Source organism: Mus caroli, unplaced genomic scaffold (genome assembly GCF_978045245.1).
Source record: "Mus caroli unplaced genomic scaffold, Mus_caroli_1 scaffold_1, whole genome shotgun sequence".
In the NCBI taxonomy this organism is placed as follows: Eukaryota; Metazoa; Chordata; class Mammalia; order Rodentia; family Muridae; genus Mus; species Mus caroli.
The window spans coordinates 61,868,681-61,892,740 of NW_028227256.1; the positions used below are offsets into that span (position 1 = coordinate 61,868,681).

General features: G+C 40.5%; 1 protein-coding gene, 1 non-coding gene and 1 pseudogene across 2 annotated transcripts; 1 reads left to right on the plus strand and 2 right to left on the minus strand.

Annotated features, from left to right (window-relative positions):
- Window positions 1-817: 817 nt before the first annotated feature.
- LOC110289535 (prostaglandin-E(2) 9-reductase-like) lies at window positions 818-21,917 on the minus strand. Its single transcript, XM_021155786.2, has 10 exons — window positions 21,746-21,917; window positions 19,590-19,711; window positions 13,901-14,068; window positions 13,034-13,150; window positions 10,278-10,355; window positions 9,742-9,864; window positions 4,457-4,566; window positions 3,850-4,015; window positions 2,449-2,531; window positions 818-1,040 (listed from the first exon to the last, which is right to left on the minus strand). Exons 2-10 carry the CDS (start codon window positions 19,668-19,670, stop codon window positions 998-1,000), a joined length of 969 nt encoding a protein of 322 aa, XP_021011445.1. The 5' UTR covers window positions 19,671-19,711; window positions 21,746-21,917; the 3' UTR covers window positions 818-997.
- LOC110289540 (translation machinery-associated protein 16 pseudogene) lies at window positions 17,102-17,760 on the plus strand (annotated as a pseudogene).
- A 2,036-nt stretch (window positions 21,918-23,953) lies between the features above and the next one.
- On the minus strand, window positions 23,954-24,060 carry LOC147006056 (U6 spliceosomal RNA). The gene has a single exon (XR_015048907.1). It is a non-coding gene; the product is annotated as a U6 spliceosomal RNA (small nuclear RNA).

Sequence of the window (24,060 nt, forward strand, 5' to 3'; positions counted from 1 at the left end):
TATTCAACATGATTGTGCGCTTTTGTAAAAGAGACTGCAAAGGGCTAATGGCTTTTGAAAGTGTCCTGTTATATCTATTTGCTGTTTTCAAATGGTTTAAGTTTGAAGACTTTGTCTTAATGCATTATTTACCATTTAAATAGTGCATCACAAATAATGAATTTGAGATTATTGTGTGTTTTACATGTATACTTGTGTCATTTTTAAGATATTTGAAAGAGAGCTGGCAAGGTGGCTCAGCTGGGAAAAGCTTGTCACACAAGCCTGATGACCAGACTTAAGTTCCGGGATACATGGCAGAAGGAGAGACCCCCTCTGCTGGACTGTCCTCTCGCTGCCATTCATGTCCCCACAATCACACTCATCACACACAATAATAATGATAATCAATAAAAATATTTGAAAGGATAATGCATATCAAATTCAAGTTTATTTCTAAAACTAAGCAAGTGGATACAGCGTAAGTATTTAGTAGTTTTTCACCTGTCAGTGAATTTGGTTTTCAGCCTCTCGATTAATTCCTAGCAGTACTGACACAAATCCCTTTATTTACGTGGACTTTAGGTTCAACCCTCAACTCTGGCTCTTGGGAGGAATGTTCTCTTTTGTTTATATGGTAAACCTATCAACATATTCATGTATCTCAAGCAGAGGACTGTTCAAGTCCCCTCTCCTTAACTCCCACACACCCAACCGCTAATCCTTGCAAGATGGATGCTCACTCCCTTCCCTGCCAACACTCAAATTCTAGTTTACTTCAGTGACTCAGATGGAAACAGACCATACAAATAAAAGACAGCAGTGGTGGTTACATGTACCTCGTAGACCAAAACTTTATTGTCTTCAAAGTATCACAAAACACCATGGCCACCCCTCTCCATCCAGTTCAGCGTGGGTTGACGGTGATGTTGACGTGGACCAGAGGTGATGCTAATCAACATCCACAGCATCTCCCACATTGCTCCCTCTGAGCGATGTCACGACAAAGGCTTCCGTGTTAATATTCATCCAAAAATGGATAATTGGGGTGAGCAGAAATACTGAAACGGTAGTGCAGGCTCAGATTGTAGAAGGAATGACTCTCCTGACCGTTATCACAATAGAATGTTTCTATTTACTGGCTATATAATCTGTCTTATTGCCACACAATGGCTGCAGAGTAAACATTTTGTTAGTCATAACAAAATTTCACTTTGTTCCCCTGCTTGGAAGGTAATGGAACTTGGGCATTCAAATGTGCAAACGTATTCTTTTCCATTAACTACATCACCAGGTTACTGAAGCAGTAGCCCATCCCTTCTTACTCCAAGCATTCAGTGCAAACAGAATCTGATTATGACTTGTGTACAACATTTCTACAGATGTGTGTGTTCAGACCAGTGGTTCTCAGCCTTCCTAAGGCTACAACCCTCTAATATAGTTCTTCATGTTGTGGTGATTCCCCAACTATAAAATTATTTTGTTGTTACTTCATAGCTATAATTTTGCTACTGTTATGAGTGATAATGTAAATATCTGATATGGAGGATATCTGATATGCAACCATGTGAAAGGGTCACTTGACCCCCAAAGGGGGTGTGACACACAAGTTGAGAACTGGTGATGTAATATATGTATATGTATATGTATATGTATATGTATATGTATATGTATATGTATATGTATATGTATATGTATATGTATATGTATATGTATATGTATATGTATATGTATGTATGCATGTAAGTACAATTTGGTGCTGGTAATCCCAAATTTATAATTCACTAAGCTTTAACTCACTGTCCATCTCATAAAACACTATATTTAATTTAAAAAAAAAAGGAAAGAATTATAGGATATACTTTCATGTCAAAGAAGTTCATTACATAGTTTTTAGGTCTCCACACTTGAAAAACAACTCAAATATAAAGTGATAAAAAATATTTTAAAATTTTGGACCCTTCTAAACAGGCTACAGTAAAATCCACACTACATATCTACCATATAGTTGTCAAATATAGTGGTTTGCATGTTGGTATGAAGTCAGCAATATTAGCTGATACTATAGTCTGTGGAATAATAATAAATACAGAAGCCCATGTGTGGTAATCCATTTTAACCCTGGTTGCAGGCACCCTGTTAATGTAACAGGTCTCTGTGAAGGATTTGGGACCAGAGTTTCCAAAAGCTCCCATCTCACACTTACCCCAATACCCGGTATTAAGGCAACTCTTTTTTTTTTTTTTTTTTTTTTTTTGAGACAGGGTTTCTCTGTATAACCCTGGTTGTCCTGGAACTCACCATGTAGACCAGGCTATCCTCGAACACAGAAATCCATCTGCCTCTGCCTCCTAAGTGCTGGGATTAAAGGCGTGTGCCACCACGCCCGGCTTAAGGCAACTCTTAACCATCATATTGAATTCACCATCAGAGAATGAACTGAGTGATGCACTTTCCAAGGTCACTTACCTACGAGCAGTAGCATATCGGTAATTTCTGTTCAGCCTATCTATAACTGCCATGTCCTCTGCTGGCAACTGGAACTCAAAGACCTGTAACATAAGGAGATAGATCTTAGTAGGACCACATATTTGCTGATCTGAAAAGCACAAGCTAATCAGACTTGAAAGGTGTGGGGACAACAGCTTCCATAAGATAAAAGCAAGAAAAAAGACTCAAATTATTAATGGAATGCTTCCCAGCCTTTGGGCTAAGATCAAATAAAACTATTAATGAATTCCAAATGAATGTTGAATGCAAATGTATTAGTATGTATAATATATAGAAACCACAATACTACAGGTAAAAATCAGAACTCAAAAGAGGCTGGAGAAGAAACAAGTCTGTGATATGCAAAGATCATAGGACAAATCTCATGCAAGATCCAGAGGAATCTAATGACCACTTTTTAACATATATGAGATAGCAATCATTTTCATGGGTACCCTTGGCTGTGTATATCCAACCAATGAGTGATCAGAATGTGAAAATTCCCTTTCTTATGTCATCAGAAATTTCTCAAATGTCAATGATACTTTGTTTAGAGGATTCAGGAGCTGTCTCAAAAAGGATGTCTCCATTTAAATGTGTAACACTTTAAGGATTAAAATGATTTTCTCATTACTAAGCCATCAAAACGAGTTTTGCCAGCATTGGGTGGCATCTGTCTTCCCATTGCTTGAGGATTATCTGGTCTGTATTTACAATGGTCCCTAGAGAATGAAAACAACAACAGGTGGCAGTTTTAAGCCTAGACAGGAAAAGTTTCCAAGTTTCCAGTCCTACACTGAGTGTGGAGCACACCTGGTAATCCCAGTTCTCAGGGGGCAGAAGACAGTGAATCTGAGGTTAGCCTGGATTGCATAGAGAGACTCCAGAGGGAGAAACTGGGAATAAAAGCATCAATTTATTTATTTCATTTTATATTAAACTTGTATATTGAAACTGGCTGACTGTATAACTGTTATAGGCAACAGTATTTTCTTACTTGAAAATAAAGATAATCAATACACAGAGTGGATCAGCGTTTGAATATTTTCCTTTATGAGCATCAAGGACATACAACGTGACTTTTTGATGTGGGCTGAAAATCACATGGTCTAGTTCCTTCATTTTAGGGATTGAATGACAGGTCTTGGCTTGCATAAGGCTTCAGAGCACATGGCTAACTTAAAGCTGAAACCCGGCCAATCTTAATCCATTACAGACAGGAATCCATAATGCTGTTGTAGAGAGGAAAATGCTCATGGGTGCACATGAAGCACACATGCCCAGGGAATGCCAGGGACAGACACTCAAGTGGGAGCTCACACAGAGGCTTTCGCAGGAGGGACACTGCAGCAACCCCGATGCCCACAACCCACTCCTTACCTTCAGGCTCTCCTTGATCCGCTTCTCATTGAAACTCTTGACAACAATGACAATCCCACGCTGCAGCAGATACCGGAGGGAAATTAGGGCTGGAGTTTGCTTGTGCTTTTCCGCCATGGCACACAGAGTTGGGTCTTCCAAGAGATTTGGGGCATTCTCCTCTATCCTGAAGGGAAAAGGAAGACTGACTGCTTGAGGTCAAGATTTGATGTGATAGGAGGCTTATAGAACAAATGGATGTGTTCGCTCTAGACCCAGGACTCTTAAATATGACCCATCTGAAATATTTTCAGATGTCGATTTCCCCTCCTTTTTGAGCTTGTTGAATTCATTAAAAAAAAAACCCTCAGAATTGTAAAACTGAAATTATTTTTATATGTGCCTTATGTATGATTTAGTTACAATCTTTTTTTTTGTTTATTTGGTTTGGTTTGGTTTGGTTTGGTGTTTTGAGACAGGGCTTCACTGTGTAGCCCTGGCTGTCCTGGAACTCACTCTGTAAACCAGGTTGGCCTCAAACTCAGAGATTCCCCTGCCTCTGCTTCCCAAGTGCTGGGACTAAAGGTGTGCACCACCAGGGTCCAGCTTTAGTTACAATCTTTATTACCAGTTCTCACACCGTTGGCTGCCAAGAGCACCATAGGCAACCAGAACGATGTCTTTTGACTTGCAGTAATCCAGGAGCTTGCTCTGGTTCAGATAAGGGTGACACTCTACCTGTAGGTGGACAAGATAGAGAGGTACCAGATTGTAGAAATCTCCACATGACTGTGAAAAAGAAGTGTTCATGAGTGAAAGATGCTGAATTGAAAAGTCTGTACAGATGGAAAACCTCAACTGCAAATTAGAATCCGCTTTTTAAAAGTAAAAACAGAGATGTCTGCTACTAACTGACAGGTGCTGTTAAACAGCTCTCATCTTAAAAGCAATACCCAGACCCAGCTTCTGTTACAGATGCCTGCTTCAGCCCTACAGCCTGGCCATATCCCATGTAAATATCTCAATGGTCCGGTATAGTCTCCATCCTCCAGGACTCAAGGCTCATAGAAAACCCTGGCTTCAGAAGTCGAGAATGCAGCCTTGGCATGGTACTTCCTGAGCATGGAGCCTTGTGTTGGGCCGTCGCTTGCTACCTCTTTCCTGATGGGTATCCCAAACTTGAAATAAGTTGCCTTTGGGAGTGTGGAATTGTCTAGCCTTTTAGTCTAGTCTGATGAATCACAACAATAAACTCTGACATTTGTATCCTAAATAAATAAATAAATAAAAGTAAAAACAGAGATGTCACTGTGCAGGCAGACTGAAGACACCCAGTGGCCTACCCTCCCCCCTCCCCCTCCCGCCTCCCCCTTCCCCCCACCTCCCTGCAGTGTGGCTGGCCCACAGTGTGAGCCAATACAACTATATAAGTATGCCGTGCAGAGATGGGAGAGAGAGAAATGGAATGGTTTAAGTACTATGAAAAGAGGCAGAACTGGCGAGGTGAGAGTGGAGAGATAGTCTGTCCTGCTGCCTGAGGCCATAGTGAAGTCCTGGCAGTGCTGCAGCTGAGGGACATGTCTGAGTCCATGGCCATACAGAATCAGGGTTTCACATTACCACCAAAGGCCATGTGGGTGTCACTGGTTTGAGATGCTGCCTGGGACCATGTTGATGTCCAAGAGCTGGGCAGAACTGGTCTCACCCCTCACAGGCTATGGCATTTGGAATTGGCTCAGCAACTTGCTAGCTACAGCACTTCAGAGAGTGAGGCCTGCACCTCACCTGGGCAGTACAGTAGAGCTGGCCCTGCTGGGTAAGGTGCGGGTGGTCTGGTTTGAGATTATGTGAGCAGGAGACTTGGCCCTGCCCCTTGACTGCTGTGGCATTTGGTGAGCTATCTGGGGCAGTGCTGAGGGGCTCACCCTGGTGGTGTTGGTACAGGAGAGCTGGTGACCTGACTAACTCAGCTACCACGCAGGCCCAGACCTAGGACTCTGAGTTGACCCACCACAACATTTACACTATCTACAAGCTGCTGGAGTGTATAAAGGGGCTGATCCTGCAGGACCTCCGTGACGCCGGGCAACAACAGGTTATCTGAATGGAGTCCAGGTGAGGAGCCAGTATTGATAGTGTAGTAGAAGCCAGAGGTATCCAACCAGACAAATGACTCATTGCAATGAAAATTCATAAGTAAAGATGTGTGAACAAAATAGTGTGTGTGTGTTTGACACACTGTGACACACCACAGCCTCCACAGTGAGATTTCATTTTGTATTATTATTATTTTCAATTTTATTGAAAGGGACATGATTGAGATTTGGGTGGGGTGCATGATGTGAAATTCATAAAGAATCAATAAAACGTTTTTCTTTTTTCTTTTTTTTTTTTTTTTTCGAGACAGGGTTTCTCTGTGTAGCCCTGGCTGTCCTGGCACTCACTTTGTAGACCAGGCTGGCCTCGAACTCAGAAATCCGCCTGCCTCTGCCTCCCGAGTGCTGGGATTAAAGGCGTGCGCCACCACGCCCGGCTAAAACGTTTTTCAAAAAAAGTAAAAACATTGCTGAGGCATGTTGGGGGTTGGCTCTAATGCTTTGTCTTATTTTTGGCTCAGGTCCTCAGGACCTGAGGGTCCCTGCCCCTAGCTGGCTTTGAATGATAATATAGAATTGCCAGACAGCCAATGACTGGGCAGGGAGATAGGGTAGGACTTGTGGGCAAGAGGGGGAGGAGGGGGAGTGGGAGGAGGAGGAGAGGCGAAGGGGGAGGGAGGGAGGAAGGGAGGGAGGGAGGGAGGGAGGGAGGGAGAGAGAGAGAGAGAGAGAGAGAGAGAGAGAGAGAGAGAGAGAGAGAGAGAGAGAGAGAGAGAGAGAGAGAGATCATGGCAGGGAAGCAGTAAGATGCAACTTAAAGGCAGGCCAGAATGTAAGAATCTGGGAAAGTGGCCCTACTGGCCACTTCCCCATTGGGTCTGGGGTAGCTGAGATGAAATACAGGTTTTAAAAGATGTTAACTCTTCCGGTAGTACTAAGTCCAATTTTCTGAGGAACCACCAAACTGATTTGCAAGAGTGGTTGTACCAGTTTGCAATCCCACCAGCAATGGAGGAGTGTCCCTCTTTCTCCACATCCTTGCCAGCATCTGCTGTCACCTGAGGTGTTTGTTTGTTTTATTTATAACCAGTTGTTTTACTCTTATACTTTTTTAGTAATTCACAAACACCATAAATTACTTCCATCAAAGACATACATATGAAACATATTCCTAATATTTCATCCTTTCACTTAGAAATATACATGCTCTTCTATCTTAATTATGTGAATTATGTAATTTTTAAGGCATTTTTATTAGATATTTTCTTCATTTACATTTCAAATGCTATCCCCAAAGCCCTCTATTCCCAAAGCCCTCTATTCCCTCCCCCGGCCCTGCTCCCCAACCCACCCACTCCTGCTTCCTGGCCCTGGCATTCCCCTGTACTGGGGCATATTATCTTCACAATACCAAGAGCCTCTTCTCCCATTGATGGCCAACTAGGCCATCCTCTGCTATATATGCAGCTAGAGACACAGCTCTGGGGGGGGGGTACTGGTTAGTTCATATTGTTGTTCCTCCTATAGGGTTGCAGACCCCTTCAGCTTCTTGGGTACTTTTTCTAGCTCCTTCATTAGGGGCCCTGTGTTTCATCCAATAGCTGACTGTATGCATCCACTTCTGTGTTTGCCAGGCCCCGGCATAGCCTCACAAGAGACAGCTATGTCAGGGTTCTGTCAGCAAAATCTTTCTGGCATATGCAATAGTGTCTGGGTTTGGTGGTTGTATATGGGATGGATCCCTGGGTGGGGCAGTCTCTGGATGGTCTTTACTTCCGTCTTAGCTCCAAACTTTGTCTCTGTAACTCCTTCCGTGGGTATTTTGTTCCCCATTCTAAGAAGGAGCGAAATATCCACTCTTTGGTCTTCCTTCTTCTTGAGTTCCATGTGTTTTGCAAATCTTAGCCATTCTCACTGGTGTGAGGTGGAATCTCAGGGTTGTTTTGATTTGCATTTCCCTGATGACTAAGGATGTTGAACATTTTTTTTTAGGTGCTTCTCAGTCAGTCTCCACAGTTGAGAATTCTTTGTTTAGCTCTGTACCCCATTTTTAAATAGGGTTATTTGGTTTTCTGGAGTCCAACTTCATGAGTTCTTTATATATATTGGATATTAGCCCCCTATCATATTTAGGATTGGTAAAGATCTTTTCCCAATCTGTTGGTTGTCGTTTTGTCTTATTGACAGTATCCTTTGCCTTACAGAAGCTTTGCAATTTTATCCATCCCATAAACAACCACCAAACCCAGACACTATGGCAGATGCCAAAAAGAGCCTGCTGACAGGAAGCTGATATAGCTGTCTTCTGAGAGGCTCTGCCAGCGCCTGACAAATACAGAAGTGGATGCTCACACTCATTCATTGGATGGAGCACAGGGTCCCCAATGAAGGAGCTAGAGAAAGTACCCAAGAAGCTGAAGGGGTTTGCAGCTCCATAGGAGGAACAACAATATGAACTAACCAGTAATGCCCAGAGCTCCCAGGGACTAAACCACCAACTAAAGAAAACACATGGTGGGACTCATGGCTGTAGCTGCATATGTAGCAGAGGATGGCCTAGTTGGTCATCAATGGGAGGAGAGGCCCTTGGTCCTGTGAAGGTTCTATGCCCCAGTGTAGGGGAATGCCAGGGCCAGTAAACAGGAATGGGTGGGTTGGGGAGCAGGGGAAGTAGGGGGAGGGGATAGGAGACTTTTGGAGGGGAAACTAGGAAAGGGGATAACATTTGAAATGTAAATAAAGAAAATAGCTAATAATAATAATAATAATAATAAAGTTAACTCAGGAATACCGGAGAAGGGAGTGTTTGCTAGCCTCGGGGAGGTTTAGAAGTACCTAGCCATTGAACTAGTCAAGGCATATAAAAATTAGCTGGTGCAGGTGCACACCCATGTGAGTGTGTGTGTGTGTGTGTGTGTGTGTGTGTGTATATCTTTCATTTGTGAATCCGGAGAGTTCTTGGGTGGATGCAGTGGTGCTCTCTACCTGCCAGGAGTGAAACCTGTTTAGCTAATTCACCGCTACAGAATCGAACTAACTCTGGACCACAGAGTGCAGATAAAATTCAGAGGAAAAAAAGAAGTACAGATGCAGTGCACGGAAAAGAAGCTCACCGTGTGTTGGATTTGAACTGTACCAATAAAGCAAGACTCTGGGTGAAGACTCCTGAGGGCGGTTATGAAGGACAAAGGGTAAGTTTGGCAGGGATTCTGCTGGGGACGTCTGGGGATACTTGGACATCAAAGCAGTGAGGGGTGGGTAAAGGAACTTGCCACAAATGCCTGGTTGGGCCCGAGTTCAATCTCCAGAACCCACATAAAGATGAAAAGAGAAAGCCAACTCCACAAGGTTGACTTCTGACATCCACACATGAACCACAGCATGCCTATTCTGTCCCCCAGAGAGACAGAGAAAGAGAGAGACAAAAGATATAATTCATACAAATATACGTACAAAATTAAAAATAATTGTTTTTTTTTAAATCCCCTAGAGAAGATCATATCTGTTGGTTATACAACGATGGTCAGCCTTGAAAACATATGTACAAGTAACACTATACAAACAGAGCAAGTTGTACTCATGTATTCAGGAATATACACACTCACACACACACATATATATACATACGCACACATATATATACACACACACATATATATATACACACATATATACATATATATATACACATACATATATATATCACATATCATACACACACATATATACATATACATACACACACACTTCACCCAAAGTCTTGCTTTATTGGTATATATATATATATATATATATATATATATGTATAATCACTCACCTGGTTGCACACAGGCTTGTACCTGAGCCCTGGCTTATTCAGGATCATCTCCAGCTGCCTCCGGTTAAAGTTGGACACCCCAATGGACTTGGCTAACCCTGAATCCTTACACTTCTCCATGGCCTGGGGTAGGGGTAGGAGAGTAAAGAATACTTTATGAAGGCAATCATGGATGGTTATAAATGCAGTGCTATATTGCTAGAAAGAACACTGTCAGGAAAGGAAAAGAAAGCTAACTGCATTGGTTATTAAGAAGAGAGAAACCAGTTTAAACATAGACAGAAGATGACAGAAAGGATGCTTTTGTTCTCCTTAGGAAGCAGAGAGGCTATTGCACACAGTGGAAGGTATTTCCCCCAATGCTTTCCCAGTTGTCTCTCATATATTCCAATAATGTCTTCCTCCCACTGCAGCAAAATAACCCTAGGAAAGATTTGAGTTTCTTGATCTAAAGATGCATGTCTGACTCTCACATGTGAAGTGGAGACCTGACTCCCTCTCTTAACTTCCCCTGTGCTCTTTCTTCCAATACTCACCTCCCATGTGTCACAGAGATCCACTGTGTCAAATAATACTTTCCCATTTTCATCTGTTGGAATAAGATCATTGCCTGGCTGGAATAGAAGCAGTCATTAAAACCATCTCACCAATTTCATGACTGTCCCCATAGCAATGTATACAGTACACATATATTAGGTTCCATAATTTTCATTAATTAGTTTTACATTTGCAAAAGATTTTGCATATGAAATTGTAAGGAATATTTAAGGTGACAGATGTCTTTTCTTCTCTAATATCTATTACATGTATTCATTCACAACATTTCCCCAGGTCTTTCTGACCTGCATTACTGTTCAATACCAGTGTGGTTTCCCCTGGAGAAACATCTGTCTGCCACCGAGAGAGTCATTAGTTACATGGTCATGATCCCCAGAAAAAAAGAAATTGCAGTCTTGACATGGTTACAGATTCAGTGTTCTCATTCGTGTTAATTTCCCTTAGCATGTCAAAGGTCACAGGTTAGACATGGCAGCTAAACATTGTCCATCAAGGAACTGGGGTACAGCTTAGCTGGTAGGTAAAGTGTGTGATATGTATGCATAAGGCCCTAACAGTGCATGCATCAAGTATGGTGGCACATGGCTGTAATTCCAGCTCTTAAGCGTGGAGATTGAAGGATGAGAAGTTTGAGTTCACGCTCTACTCGTTGGTGAGCGAAGTGAGACCTTGTCTCAAAAGTAAGCAAGTGAATAAACAAATAAACACTAGCTGGGTCTGCAGACCTTTTTATTTTCAGTTATATGAAGTATGAACTAAGGAAAGAAACCATGGAAATGGGGAAGTAGCTAAGACATTGGGATTAGAATAACTCTAGTTTAATTTTCTCTAAACATTAAAGATAAGTCAGGAAAAAAAAATCACTAGCAGCAACAGTCAGCTGTGGAGTCTAAAGCTAACAGAGACTCCTCAGGGTAGGGAGTTCCATCTTGAGCCCTTTCAGTGGTAGATAAAGTACAGACAAACCCTGAGTCCACCTAGGAAGTGTGACCCATTGATTCCTTGGGTTTGGATTCTTTTCAGACTGTTGCCTGTGTTTACTGAGGAATCTGTTTCCCAGGTCATAAGATTAAACATCCTTATGAGCAAATATTTCTCTAACCTCAGCTAATGTCTCTCAAAAAGCACCATTTATGGCTTATGTCTGTCATCCTGTGTTTGATTTTAAGCTTTTGGTTTTTGTTTTTAGTTCTTTCTTTTTCTTTCTTTCTTTCTTTCTTTTTTTTTAGTTCAGTATGTCAAGGGTCATGCAAAGGGGACTGAATCATGGGGAAGATATCAATAGTCAAATATAATTTTTTTGGTTGACTAAACAATATCAAGATGGGTGCAATTTGAGTTATCATTTGTTTTGTTACACTTTATTTTACAAATATTAAAACACATACATTTACCAAGTACTGGTCATGTTCCAGGCACTATATCAATTTATTTAATCTATTTTCTTCTCTGTGAGTTATATGGTAATATTCTTATTGATATTTACAGATGAGAGTAAAGTCATAGATTTTAAGGAACGACTAAATCAGCCAATTGAAACAAAAAGTTCAAAACCATCTAGTATGAGTTGGGTGGGCTGATGTGCACTGTTATCCCAGCACTCAGATGATTAAAAAAAGACAACCCAAAGCTGCAGTCGAAGCCAGCGGGTCAACGTAGCTGGAACCCGTTCACAGCTAAGAATGTCTGCCAGCACAGCGCTCTTCCTCAGCAGACACCACTTTATTTATGAACATTCCTGCCATTTGCCTAACTTTGTGCAGTTATCAGATGTCAGGGGACCAGTGGCCATGATGGTGCATACGCATAATACTAGCATATGGAGGCAAAGGATCTGGATTTAATGTGAGTTTTGGCTACATAGTAAGTTCAAAGCTAGACCCATCTCAAACAAAAACAAAAGTGACAAGATTAACCTAAAAACCAGAAGATTAAAAGTAAAAAGAGCGCACAGTTTGAAGTGAGGATAGAGACTAAATCAAGATTAATTTTTATGCAGGAAGATGTAGATAAGGCACTGAATATGAACAACCTTGAACCCTGGACAAGTCATATTTGCTACTAATGGGGGGGATGGAACAAAAGACAAATTTGTAGTAAAAGTTCTATACACACACACACACACACACACACACATACACACACACGTCTTCTTATTCAGGGTTTCTATTCCTGGATGAAACATCATGACCAAGAAGCAAGTTGGGCAGGAAAGGGTTTATTCAGCTTACACTTCCACATTGCTGTCATCACCAAAGAAAGTTAGGAATAGAACTCAAGCAAGTCAGGAAGCAAGAGCTGACGCAGAGGCCATGGAATGCTCTTTACTGGCTTGCATTCCCTGGCTTGCTCAGCCTGCTCTCTTATAGAACCCAAGACTACCAGCCCAGGGACGGCACCACCCACAAAGGGCCCTCCCTTCTTGATCACTAATTGAGAAAATGCTCCACAGCTGGATCTCATGGGGGCATTTCCCCAGCTGAAGCTCCTTTCTCTGTGATAACTCCAGCTGTGTCAAGTTGACACACAAAACCAGCCAGTACAATATAGATGCAGACACATGTCTCAAGATTTTTCCAAAGCCATCAATCTAGCATGATTTGGGTTCCTTGCTTTTCCCATGAACTATCTTGAATGGTTTCTATGATACATGCATGACATTTCTATTTGCTTAGGTCTAATTAAATAAATCACCCATGAAATCATGGTCCTGATGAAGCTGCTGGTTGCTTACCTTCATGGACACTGGGAAGTGAATAAGGTACAGGTCAACATAACCCAGCTGAAGCTTTCTCAGGGATTGTTCCAAGCAAGGCTGGACCAGCTCTGGTCTATGACATGTGGAGGGAAGCTGGAAACGTTAGAGAGGGGAAATGGATACTTTTTAAACTGATCAGAAACGGATGGCCACAGAGCCGAGATACCCTGTCAAAACTTGAGTTTAAAGTTGTCTGACCAATAATTTCAAGTCTGATATATATTTGAATTTTATTAGTAAATCTATAGGAAAATGGAAGGAAATTATTAATAATTTTGTAAAAATTGGATATACTAACAGTAGCAGCCAACCTCTGAGATGTATTTCACCAGAGTTTATAAATGAGGTTTCTATCTTATTCCTTTATCCATTCATTCAACGGGAAAGAGTTAATATTCCTTTCACTTACATAAACAAGAGGAAATATTCCTGAGATTTTAATATGTATTAGATTCAGTACAAGACTCTAGCAATGTTTTATGAGATACCCAGGAAGAAAAATTTTCTTCTCTATCATTGATGAAAGTAAAAATTGGATGTCAAGAATCTTAAGAAATATCTGTCACCCAAGAGATTAGGAAACCATAGTTTTACCATAGCTCTGTCCATGTCAAATCACACTGCTTTCAGGTGAGACTAGAAGAGTAATAATTTTACACTAAAGTTGCAAATTCAAACAGTGGTGACAGAGATCATCAGCTTCCTGTTTTTAGCATTGATTGAACGTATAAAATTAAACTCTAGACCAATATGCCTAATTTGTTTACTGATCAAATTATATAAATATCAACACACCACTCATTTCATTCATTTGCACGGCAGCATACAATATATGTGCAATACCTTTGAAGTGTAGAATATATCTTCTCTCCTCACAGTGCCATCAGCAACCTTGCTTCGGATGGCCAGCCCTACTTCCTCCTCATTTTGGTAGAAATAAGCTGAGTCAATATGGCAGAATCCAGCATCTATAGCTATTTTGGTGGCTTTTGCAACCATACTCTTGGAAACCTAGAATAGCAACCAAAAGGAATACTTTGAGAGCTGAGTGACTGAATTAGTCCTGACACAGCTCTTTAAAAACTACATGTTTCTGTTGTGTGATGTGAGTCCTGTCTTCAGGGTGATGTGCCTTCCCAGGTTTGACTGGCTCTTATCTGCTCAAATAATGATAGTTGGGCATCTGAGAAAAGTTTCCAGCCCAAGACTAAAGCGGTTATAAAGTAAGACGAGCCAAGACAATGCACACTGTTAAGAGATACTGAGGAAAGTGTTGTAAGTCTCTCCTACTTCCACACACATCACAGAACACACTAAATTCCCATCACGTTGCACCTAGAGAATACATGAATATATTGTCTTCAGGAAAACTATGGAGAGACTCAATTCCTAATTATTTAGCTGAGGGTTTACATAGACATCCTCTGTCAGAACACTTTAAAACTTTACTGTCCCAAAGGAAAACAGACATTCACAAACTATTCTTTGTGCAAACAGTTAAAAAAATTGGCACTTTTCTCTATTATAAAATAGTGAAAATTAAGGTTGCCAGTGTCTAATTTGAAAATAGACACTGTAACACATGGCAGGATGCTGTCTTAACTTGTCCTTCAGCCATTCTATCTGTATGACTGAAGTAATTACTAGCAATAAAAATGTATACTGATGGGATATAGTATATATATATATATATGATATATGTAATATGTATATATAATAATTATATAACATATAATTACTATAATTACCCATATAATATAAGGAAGTATTTAAGTAACTTTGCCTTGATGTCCAAGACTTTGAACTAGATAGACATGAGCCTTTGGGAACTGAGCACACAATATTATTAATTTTAATCTCAATCTTTTTTTTTTTTTTTTTTTTTTTTTGGTTTTTCAAGACAGGGTTTCTCTCTGTAGCCCTGCCTGTCCTGGAACTCACTTTGTAGACCAGGCTGGCCTCGAACTCAGAAATCTGCCTGCTTCTGCCTCCTGAGTGCTGTGATTAAAGGCATGTGCCATTACCGCCCGGCTCTCTATCTTTTTTTAAAGATTTATTTATTGTTACATGTGCCACACTACTTCCAGTAGGATCTGTGTGACAAGTTCCACAGACTGAGGCGACTGACCTCAAAGGGGGAGGCTTCCTAGAACCAACTCTTCGCTGGAGAAATATTATTGAGCTGTAGTTCTCATGGCAATCTATCTGTTTTGTTTTCTCTTACTCCTTTTCTTATTTACATGTTCCTGGTAGCCTAGGCCGAGATCTTAAGCAAGAATAATGGGTAAAAAAACATCCCTTAAGATGGGGTCACTAACATGACCTTATCCCAGGGGAAACCAACACTTTACTTTTAAAATCATTTACAAAATTATTATGAGAGATAAAAACTTTCCCAACAATAAAATTTCATATGGCTACACATGTGTCATCAGAGGTGGATTTTGGTATATTTAAAGCCTTAATTAGAAAGAATTAAAATAGTTTAAATTTATGCATTAAAGATTTATAAAAAAAATCAGGCGTTAGATGTTAAATAATAATTAACTATATGGGTCTAGAGAGTTAGCTCAGCAGTTAAGAGCACTGACCATAAAGATTTATTAACCTGCTCTTGGGGATATGCTAGTGCCTTGGATGATTGTCCCCACTGAATACATTCTTTTAGAATATATATGATATATATAATATATATATATGAATTATATTAATAATGATGTTACTTATTCTGCTTGTGATTCACTGGATACAGTTTCTAAGAGATATTTTTGTGCTTTACTGTGCCAAATGATTTTTGTTGGTATTTGTGATTGTTTCGCTGGATATAGTTTCTAAGAGATGTATTGTTTGGTTTTTTAATGTTCAAAATTCCCTGCTTGAGAGCAGAAAAACACACTCAGACTCAAACTGCCTCTGTGTTGTTTCTGTTTGTCACCACCAAATCCTTACCCACCTAGTTTCCAGGAGCCTCATTCCAGGGACCCCCATACCATACTGGGGTGGTCTGTGGCATATATGTAAGTGCACTGTAGCTGTCTTCAGACACACCAGAAGAGGGCGTCAGATCTCATTACGGATGGTTGTGAGCCACCATGTGGTTGGTGGGATTTGAACTCAGGACCTTAGGAAGAGCAGTCAGTGCTCCATCTCTCCAGCCCCCTTAACCTCAATCTTAATTGTGCACTGATGGATCAAGTGATTAAAACATGAGGGCTTCAACTTCACTAGTAGGTTGGTCCATTAATTAATTTACTGTTCGATGACATCATTAGGAAATGGTAGCTACGAGGAGGGAAGGCTCACTGGTACCATAATGATGAAGTTGGCTAATGTCAGAGATACCACAGAGTTTAAAGTGATATTTCAAACATGCACCAATCAGATTAGTGTGACTAGCATTTCCCTCTCCTTCATAATTCATTTAAGACCTTTGAGCTACTCTCTTCCAGATGGTAATAAAATAAACCCAGACCTGGTGGCACAGACTGAGGAAGGAGATTCCTGAGTTCAAGAACTGAGCACCAGAGTGAGATCTTGTCTCAAAATGTAGGACTTTTGTGCTAAGCCTGGTGATATATGTAATAATGTTCCATGATAGAGTATGTGCCTAGCACGTTCAAGGGCTTAGGTTCAATACTATTTAAATATATACATATACATATATATATATATGTGTGTGTGTGTGTATCACTGTAAACTATAGTCACCATTCTATTGACATGCCAGAATTTAATCCTTATAAATGTTTTGGTACTTATTTCCAATCTAATAATCACTATTCTTACATTTAAGTCAACAAATGTAGTTTTCATACATGTAGTATTTGGGTTTTTGTGTCTGACTTATTTTTAAAACATCTTCTAATTCATGCACTTTTTAAAAATGACAAATTTGGCACCAGCCCCTCCCTTTCCTGTCCGCTCCTATTTGCTTCTCCCAGGACCCATGTGTTTGGGAAGACATGAACCTGGGAGTGGTTGCAGCTGCCCTCTGTGAAATTGTCACATCTGGACATCGTGGGGCCTCGGTGGCCAAGACATCGCCATGCCTAAAGGACTGAAAGGAAAAATGGTAGGATGGGGAAAAAACGTCATCGATCCGTACAGTAGAAAAGCAGCTCAGATTACAAGAGAGTCTCATAAACAAGACAAGAAGGAAAGATTGAAGACTGAGGGGGCCTTGCGTCTCAACCTTATTGGTGACAAACTTCAGTGGTTTCACAGTTATCTGGATACAAAAAACCCCGAGATATTCAAAGAAAGATGCCTGTGAATTAGTTGAAAGGTACTTGAATCCGTTCAGCAGTGAGCTGGAGCAGATTGAGTTACACAACAGCATCAAGGACAGGCAGGGAAGGCGGCACCAGTCCCGGGAGGCCATCATCAAGCAGACCCTGGAGCAGGAGCAGCAGCAGTAAGAAGGCTATGGCTTTGGGATCCCAGACATTTTAGACCCTAATACTCTGCAGACTTTCCGGGAATGGGATTTTGATCTGTAGAAATTGCCAAACATCAAAACTTTGTGCTAAAGATGCAGTTCCTAAGAAGCTCAAACATAAAAATATTTTAAATATAGAAAAGGACTTAGGAGAATTAGAACTATCAGGGGAAAGTGGAGACACTACAGATGGGAAACTGGAACCAGCAAGTGAATCAAGTGACACGGATGAAGAAATGACTCCAGTGCCTGTCAGCCCTCATTGAAATACCTGAGACCCTCATGATCTTATCACTGACTATGGCACATCGTCATTTATATGTGGGCTGGTGAGATGGCTTAGCAGGAGGGGGCTTGCAGCCAAGCCTGACTACTGAAACTTGAATCTGAGAATCCATGGGTTAAAGAGAACAGATGCTACAAATTTTCTTTCAGCATCCACCTGCACACCATGGGAAGTGTGCATATGCACACACACACACACAGATAAAATTTATTTTAGTAATTAAAAAAGACAAATTTATTTTTATATGTGTCTGAACAATACTCCACTCTGTGTGTGTATATGTGCATTCAACAACATATTCATCCACTGCTTGGTGGACAAGAATTCATAGTTGTTACTAATGAGACTGCTAGTATCCCTCCAGCATACTAACTTGATTTCTTTTTATAGACCGAGGAGGTTATGGTTAGATCATATAAATGTTCTACTTTGAGGAACGTCTATATTGTTTTCTTTAGTGCTTTACTAGTTTATATTTCCATCCGCAGCATATGAAGACAGTGCTCTGTTTTCTCTGCACCCCATCAGTTTTGGCTCTTTGCTGTTCTTTAGTTACAGCCACTCAAAGGTGAAATGTTATCTCACTGTAGTTTTGAATTTCAAGACAGGCTACTCAGTCACAGTAACTGAAGCAGCACTGTGTTATCCTGAATCAATGACATCAAAGGAAAAATAAAGCACAGAGAAAATCCTTTAAATCATTAGTACAGGGAACCAGCTTTTAACTCAAATACATATATAGAATTGTGCATAACTGAGAATTTTTTTTACTTTTTTGATGAGGTTAAATGTATAGTCTTATTAATTTTTTAAAAAGTGAGATTACAATATAGTTTTAACATCTCTCCCTTCCTTTTCCTCCCCGCAACTCCTCCCATAGCCCCCTCCTTGTTATCTCTCAGCTTGATGCTTCTTCTTCATTGCCATTACATGAACATATGTATATACATGTATTCCTACATACTGCCCGCTCAGACTGGATAACGTGACTTGTACATGTTTTCAGGGCTGACCATTTGGTGTTATATAACCAATCAGTGTGCTCATCCCTGGAGGAAACCGGTTTCTCCGGCTCTCAGGATTCTTTACTGGCCTGGTAGATCTTTGTGTAAGGTTTGTTTGCAGCAAATGGAATAACAGAATGGAGAAATAACCTAGAGATTAGGAGAAAAATCATTGCCAGCTGTCTGTCTATGCAGGTTTGTTTTGTCGACTTGATTTGGATTATTGATGATTGATTGATTGATTGGAACCAAAGCTCCAAGGAATTACTGAAACACACTTCTGGGTATGTCACGTTGGCTTTTACAGAGGTAATTAGATCATGACCAGGTCATTGGATTACTCCCTTGATTTCGTTTCTTTGTGTGTGGGGCTATGGAAAGTAGGGGGCTGGGAGCATGTCTTTGCGTCCTTGGACTGTATCCTGCCCTAGCTCCTTCCTTTGCTTCTCTTCTTCCCTGTTATCTTCCACCGTGGGAAAAATGGCAGCTGCTTCCATATACCCCAGCACCCCCACCACCTCGATGTTCTGCTCAGGCAAAGCTAGCCACAACAGACTGGAGCTAGGGAATCATAAACCAAAAAGAAAAGAAAAGAAAAAACAAAACAAAACAAAACCACAATACCTTTTTGGTTTCTATGAGATATTCTGACCACAGTGATGAAAATATAATTAATGTGTTGCCTGGAAAATGAGTACTATCTGGGATCCATGAAGAACTCAGAAAACTCTGTAACAAAATTAATTACATAGAGAGGAGAAGGTCCCATTGGTTTCCTTCTGAACTCCAATTATACCATCCTTACCTCTCCTGGGTCAAAAGTTCCAAAGCCAAGCACGGGAATGTGGTGGCCATCACTTAGTTCCATGTAGCGCTTGGGATTCATTCTGCAGGCTCTGCCTCTGACTTTCCTGATATCACTGGGTACTGAATAACAGAAAGTTAAAAGAGCAACTGTAGCGTGCAAGGTTAATCACTTCCTGTCCCATTTCTAAATAGTACTGCATGGAGAAGAGAGGTAATAGCTTACATGTCCCAGAGGAGTAGAACCAGTTCAATGAGAATTCCAGACTACATTAATATACTGATAAAACATTTAGTTTTTAACAGATGCTCTCATTATAGTAATGTTATTCCTGAGATTTTTCCAGAGAAACAAATCCCACCATTTTGGGCCAAATTTGAATCAAGCTTTATTAAATATTAAATACTGACCAAGAGATGGACTTTGGTTAGGGCTATTCCCTGGAGTCTTCCAGCTGGAATGTAGCTACTTTGATTTTTGATATTTAGGACGATGCTTTTAAGGATTTGAAATCGTGATGATCTGAAGTGCTTCTTTGTTTATTCTCTAGTTCAGTTACATGTTCGTTTTATAGCCCAAAGTAGCCTCAAACTCACTACAGAGCCCAGGCTAACCCCAAACTCACTCTCATTTACTGCTTAGTTTCCTGGGTGCTAAAGTATCTAACCATCACTGTTTTCAAGACATTACTATTTCTTTCATTATAAGGAGCTGAACAGCACCATTCCAAGCAAACTCTCCATTCACCTTCTCTGGTCTTTGCCTTGGTCTTACTGCATTCTCAGTATTTCATTGTGAACATCCTTAGAACAGGAGCCAATAGGATTTGCTTAGTTGGGGTTGGCCTTTTCCTCTCTATGTAATTGGTCATTACTATAATGAGAGCATCTGTTAGTTGCCGGTTTTACTTTTCTCTCTTGAGAACTGATATGAAGAAACCAAGGAAAGTGCAACTATTTTCTCTGGAACTATATATATTAACTATATATATTTTACTTCAGGAGTTCATTTAAACTCATTTGTAGACATTGTGTGCACATGTGCATGTGTGGGTGTGTGGAAGCCGGGGAACAATCTTGGCTGTTTTTAAGGTACTATTCACTTTTCAATTTGGAGTTGTGTTTATTTTATTTTATTTTATTTTATTTTATTTTATTTTATTTTATTTTATTTTCTCTGACATGATCTCTCAAGAATCTGGAGCCTGCAAGTAGGTTAGGTAGCCTTGAATTCACCTGTCTCTGCTTCCCCAACACTAAATTTATAAGTATGAGTGTTACCATACCTAGCTTTTAAAATGTGGGCTCTATTTTGAATACGAGAGAAATAAGCTGTAGTCCAGGGATCCTCTGTCTCTACCTTTCCAGCTTTTTAAAAAAATTTACCTCTACATTCTTCTGAATTTTCTATAAACATAATGCTACTACTCTCTGATTCTTTTTTAAGATATTCTCTGAGCAAAAGATATCACTAAAAGTTAACAATTTTTAAAACAATGTGCTGATTCACCTGTCTCTGCTTCCCCAACACTAAATTTATAAGTGTGAGTGTTACCATACCTAGCTTTTAAAATGTGGGCTCTATTTTCCTAGTATTTCAAATAACTTTGGAAAATTAGAAGAATTAGTTGCATTACATATGCTATACATTCTCTTAATATTATTTTGACCACACAATTTAATAATTTGAGATATTTTGTATTTTATCAATCTAACTTGTTTAACCTATAAATATTTAAGATCAAATTTTACAAATCAATTTTTAAATTTGAGAAAATATGAATATGGAATTTATACTCCTGTGAGTTGATTCCCCCCCCCCCCCAATCATAGCTCAAAAAGGCAATTGCTGAAACCCTTGAGGGGGGGGATCAAATCTAGCTGTCTGTCTTGGGGAAAATGTGTAGAATTCCCTTTTACCTATAACATGTGAATATCAACAAAAGACGATAGATGTTTCCAGAGCAGAGTGTTCAGCTTTCTCCTCCACAATCTTCTCCGTCTGAGCCACGATGATTCTTTTAGATTAATTCCCATCTTATCAACCTCCCCACAAGGAGAGCTTACTCTCCAGGCTCTTGGAGCTCTGGTCTTTGGGACTCTTAGTCACCCCTGCCACCCCTGCCACCCCTGCCACCCCTGCCACCCCTGCCTTACCTCCAAAGTAAGAAGAGTGTCTTCTTCTTCCTCAAAGTGTTGTGGGTCCACTCAAATCCAACATAAATCCAATATAACTTAAAGACCAGGTCAATGCAGATGACGAAAATGTATTGTAACCAAGCTGCTACCAATCAATCAGGGCTGCAGAACAGAGTCAGGAACTGAAGGGACATCGTGCAGCATATTTAAAGGATGAAATCATAAAGCAAGGGGGAGTGGGGTGGGCTGTAGCCATGTCCAGTCATATTTGACATAAGGGATTGAGCAAGGGAGTTTTCACCAATCAGGTTAGGAGTAGGTTTCTGGGCCTTGGAACATGAGCTTAGTTTGACCCTGTCAGCAAGATGGAGAAGTTGTCCTTGAGATGTCTGGGCTGAAACAACTGTTTCTGTTTAATAGAAGCTGTTTATCTATTGGGAAGTCTCCAGCTCCACTAGGGCTTGGAGCCTTGAATTTAGTGTCTCCCTATGATCAAATAGAGTCTGAAAATGAAGTGGTAGTACTTAGAATAAGTTTCTTTTGCTTGTTCCCAGCAAAAGGATTCGAAGAATATTGACTTACCAATAACCTCTTCCTGTTATTTCCCTAAATGTTGAAAATATTTCTAACTCCCACCCAAAAATGCCTATTAAAAGACTGTTTTCATTTCCCACCTCCTGACCTAGACTTCCAGGCAAATAAGGATGGTGTCAGAGGAAACAAAAGCACTGAGATCACAGAAAAGGGAGCAGGGAAGGATCTGTAGGGTAGGACCTGGTAAAGTGGCTGAGTGTTTAAAGGCCCTTGTTGCTCTTACAGAAGAAGCAGGTTAGCTTCCACCACCCACATGGTAGCTATAGCTCCCTTTTCAGGTGATCTGTCACCTCCTGCTTCTCTCTATGGGCATGGGCATTATTCACGACGTACACATACACACAGGCAAAACACTCACATGTGCAAAATAAAAACAAACGAATCTTTCAAAACACAAGAAACTTTAGGATGAACAAGTCATTGTTGTATTTCAGAACATGACACAAATATGTCTTCCCTCACACCTCTGGGGACTTTGCTCCAGCTGACTGTCAATTGACAGACAAGGTGGTCTGGTTAGAAGTGATGTGTTCCATCTCCAGTATCCAAGGCATCTCTCATATCAGATGCATAAATGGACCTTCTGGTAGGAATTCTGACAAAGGCTTCCATGTTAATATTCATCAGAAAATGGATAATTGGGGTAACCATTAAAACTAAAATTAGAAAAAAGACTGCATACTATAAGAAGTCAATTCTTTGTTTTAAAGAAGGATAAGTCCAAATTTTGGTCAGTGTTAAAGGTTAGTTCAAGGTGCACATACTAGTTATTGCTGAGAAGTTCACTTCCTCTTTTTACTAATCAGTCCAAGCACGGTGCTTGTGTGCTGTTGCGACTAATTTTGTGTCACCTTTACACAAGCTAGAGTCATCTTAGAGGAGAGAGCCTCGAGGAGAAAATGCCTCTATAAGATCCAGGAGCAGGCAAGCATCTCGGGCATTTTCTTAATTAGTGATTGATGTGGGAGGGCTAGCTTATTGTGGTTGTGGCTGTCCCTTGGCTGGGGGTCCTGGGTGCTTTAGGAAACAGGATGAGGTCAAGCCAGTAAGCAGCCCTCCTCCATGGCCTCTGCATGAGCTCCTGCCTCCAGGTTTCTTCTTGAGGTTGCTGCTCTCACTGCTTTTGATAATGAACTCTTACATGAAGCTGTGAGTGAAATCAGATGTCCAACTCTCAGCTCCTTCCCCAGCACCATGTCTGCCTGCATGCCACCATGATTCCTACCAGGATAATGGACTAAACCTCTGAAACTCTAAGTCAGCTTCAATGAAATGTTTTCCTTTATAAGAGTTGCTGTGGTCATGGCGACTCTTTACAGCAATAAAATCCCAAGACAAGACCTCATGCAATTTGCCAAGAATTATTTTCTCTAATGTATCCAATCTTCCTAAAATAGTATAATGTTCTTCTTCGACAGTCTTCTATTTTTTTAATTTATTTTTTATTAGGTATTTTCCTCGTTTACATTTTCAATGCTATCCCAAAAGTCCCCCATACCTACCCCCCAATCCCCTACCCACCCACTCCCCCTTTTTGTCCCTGGGGTTCCCCTGTACTGGGGCATATAAAGTTTGCAAGTCCAATGGGCCTCTCTTTGCAGTGATGGCCGAGTAGGCCATCTTTTGATACAAAAATATATGGAACGCTTCACGAATTTGCGTGTCATCCTTGCGCAGGGGCCATGCTAATCTTCTCTGTATCGTTCCAATTTTAGTATATGTGCTGCCGAAGCGAGCAC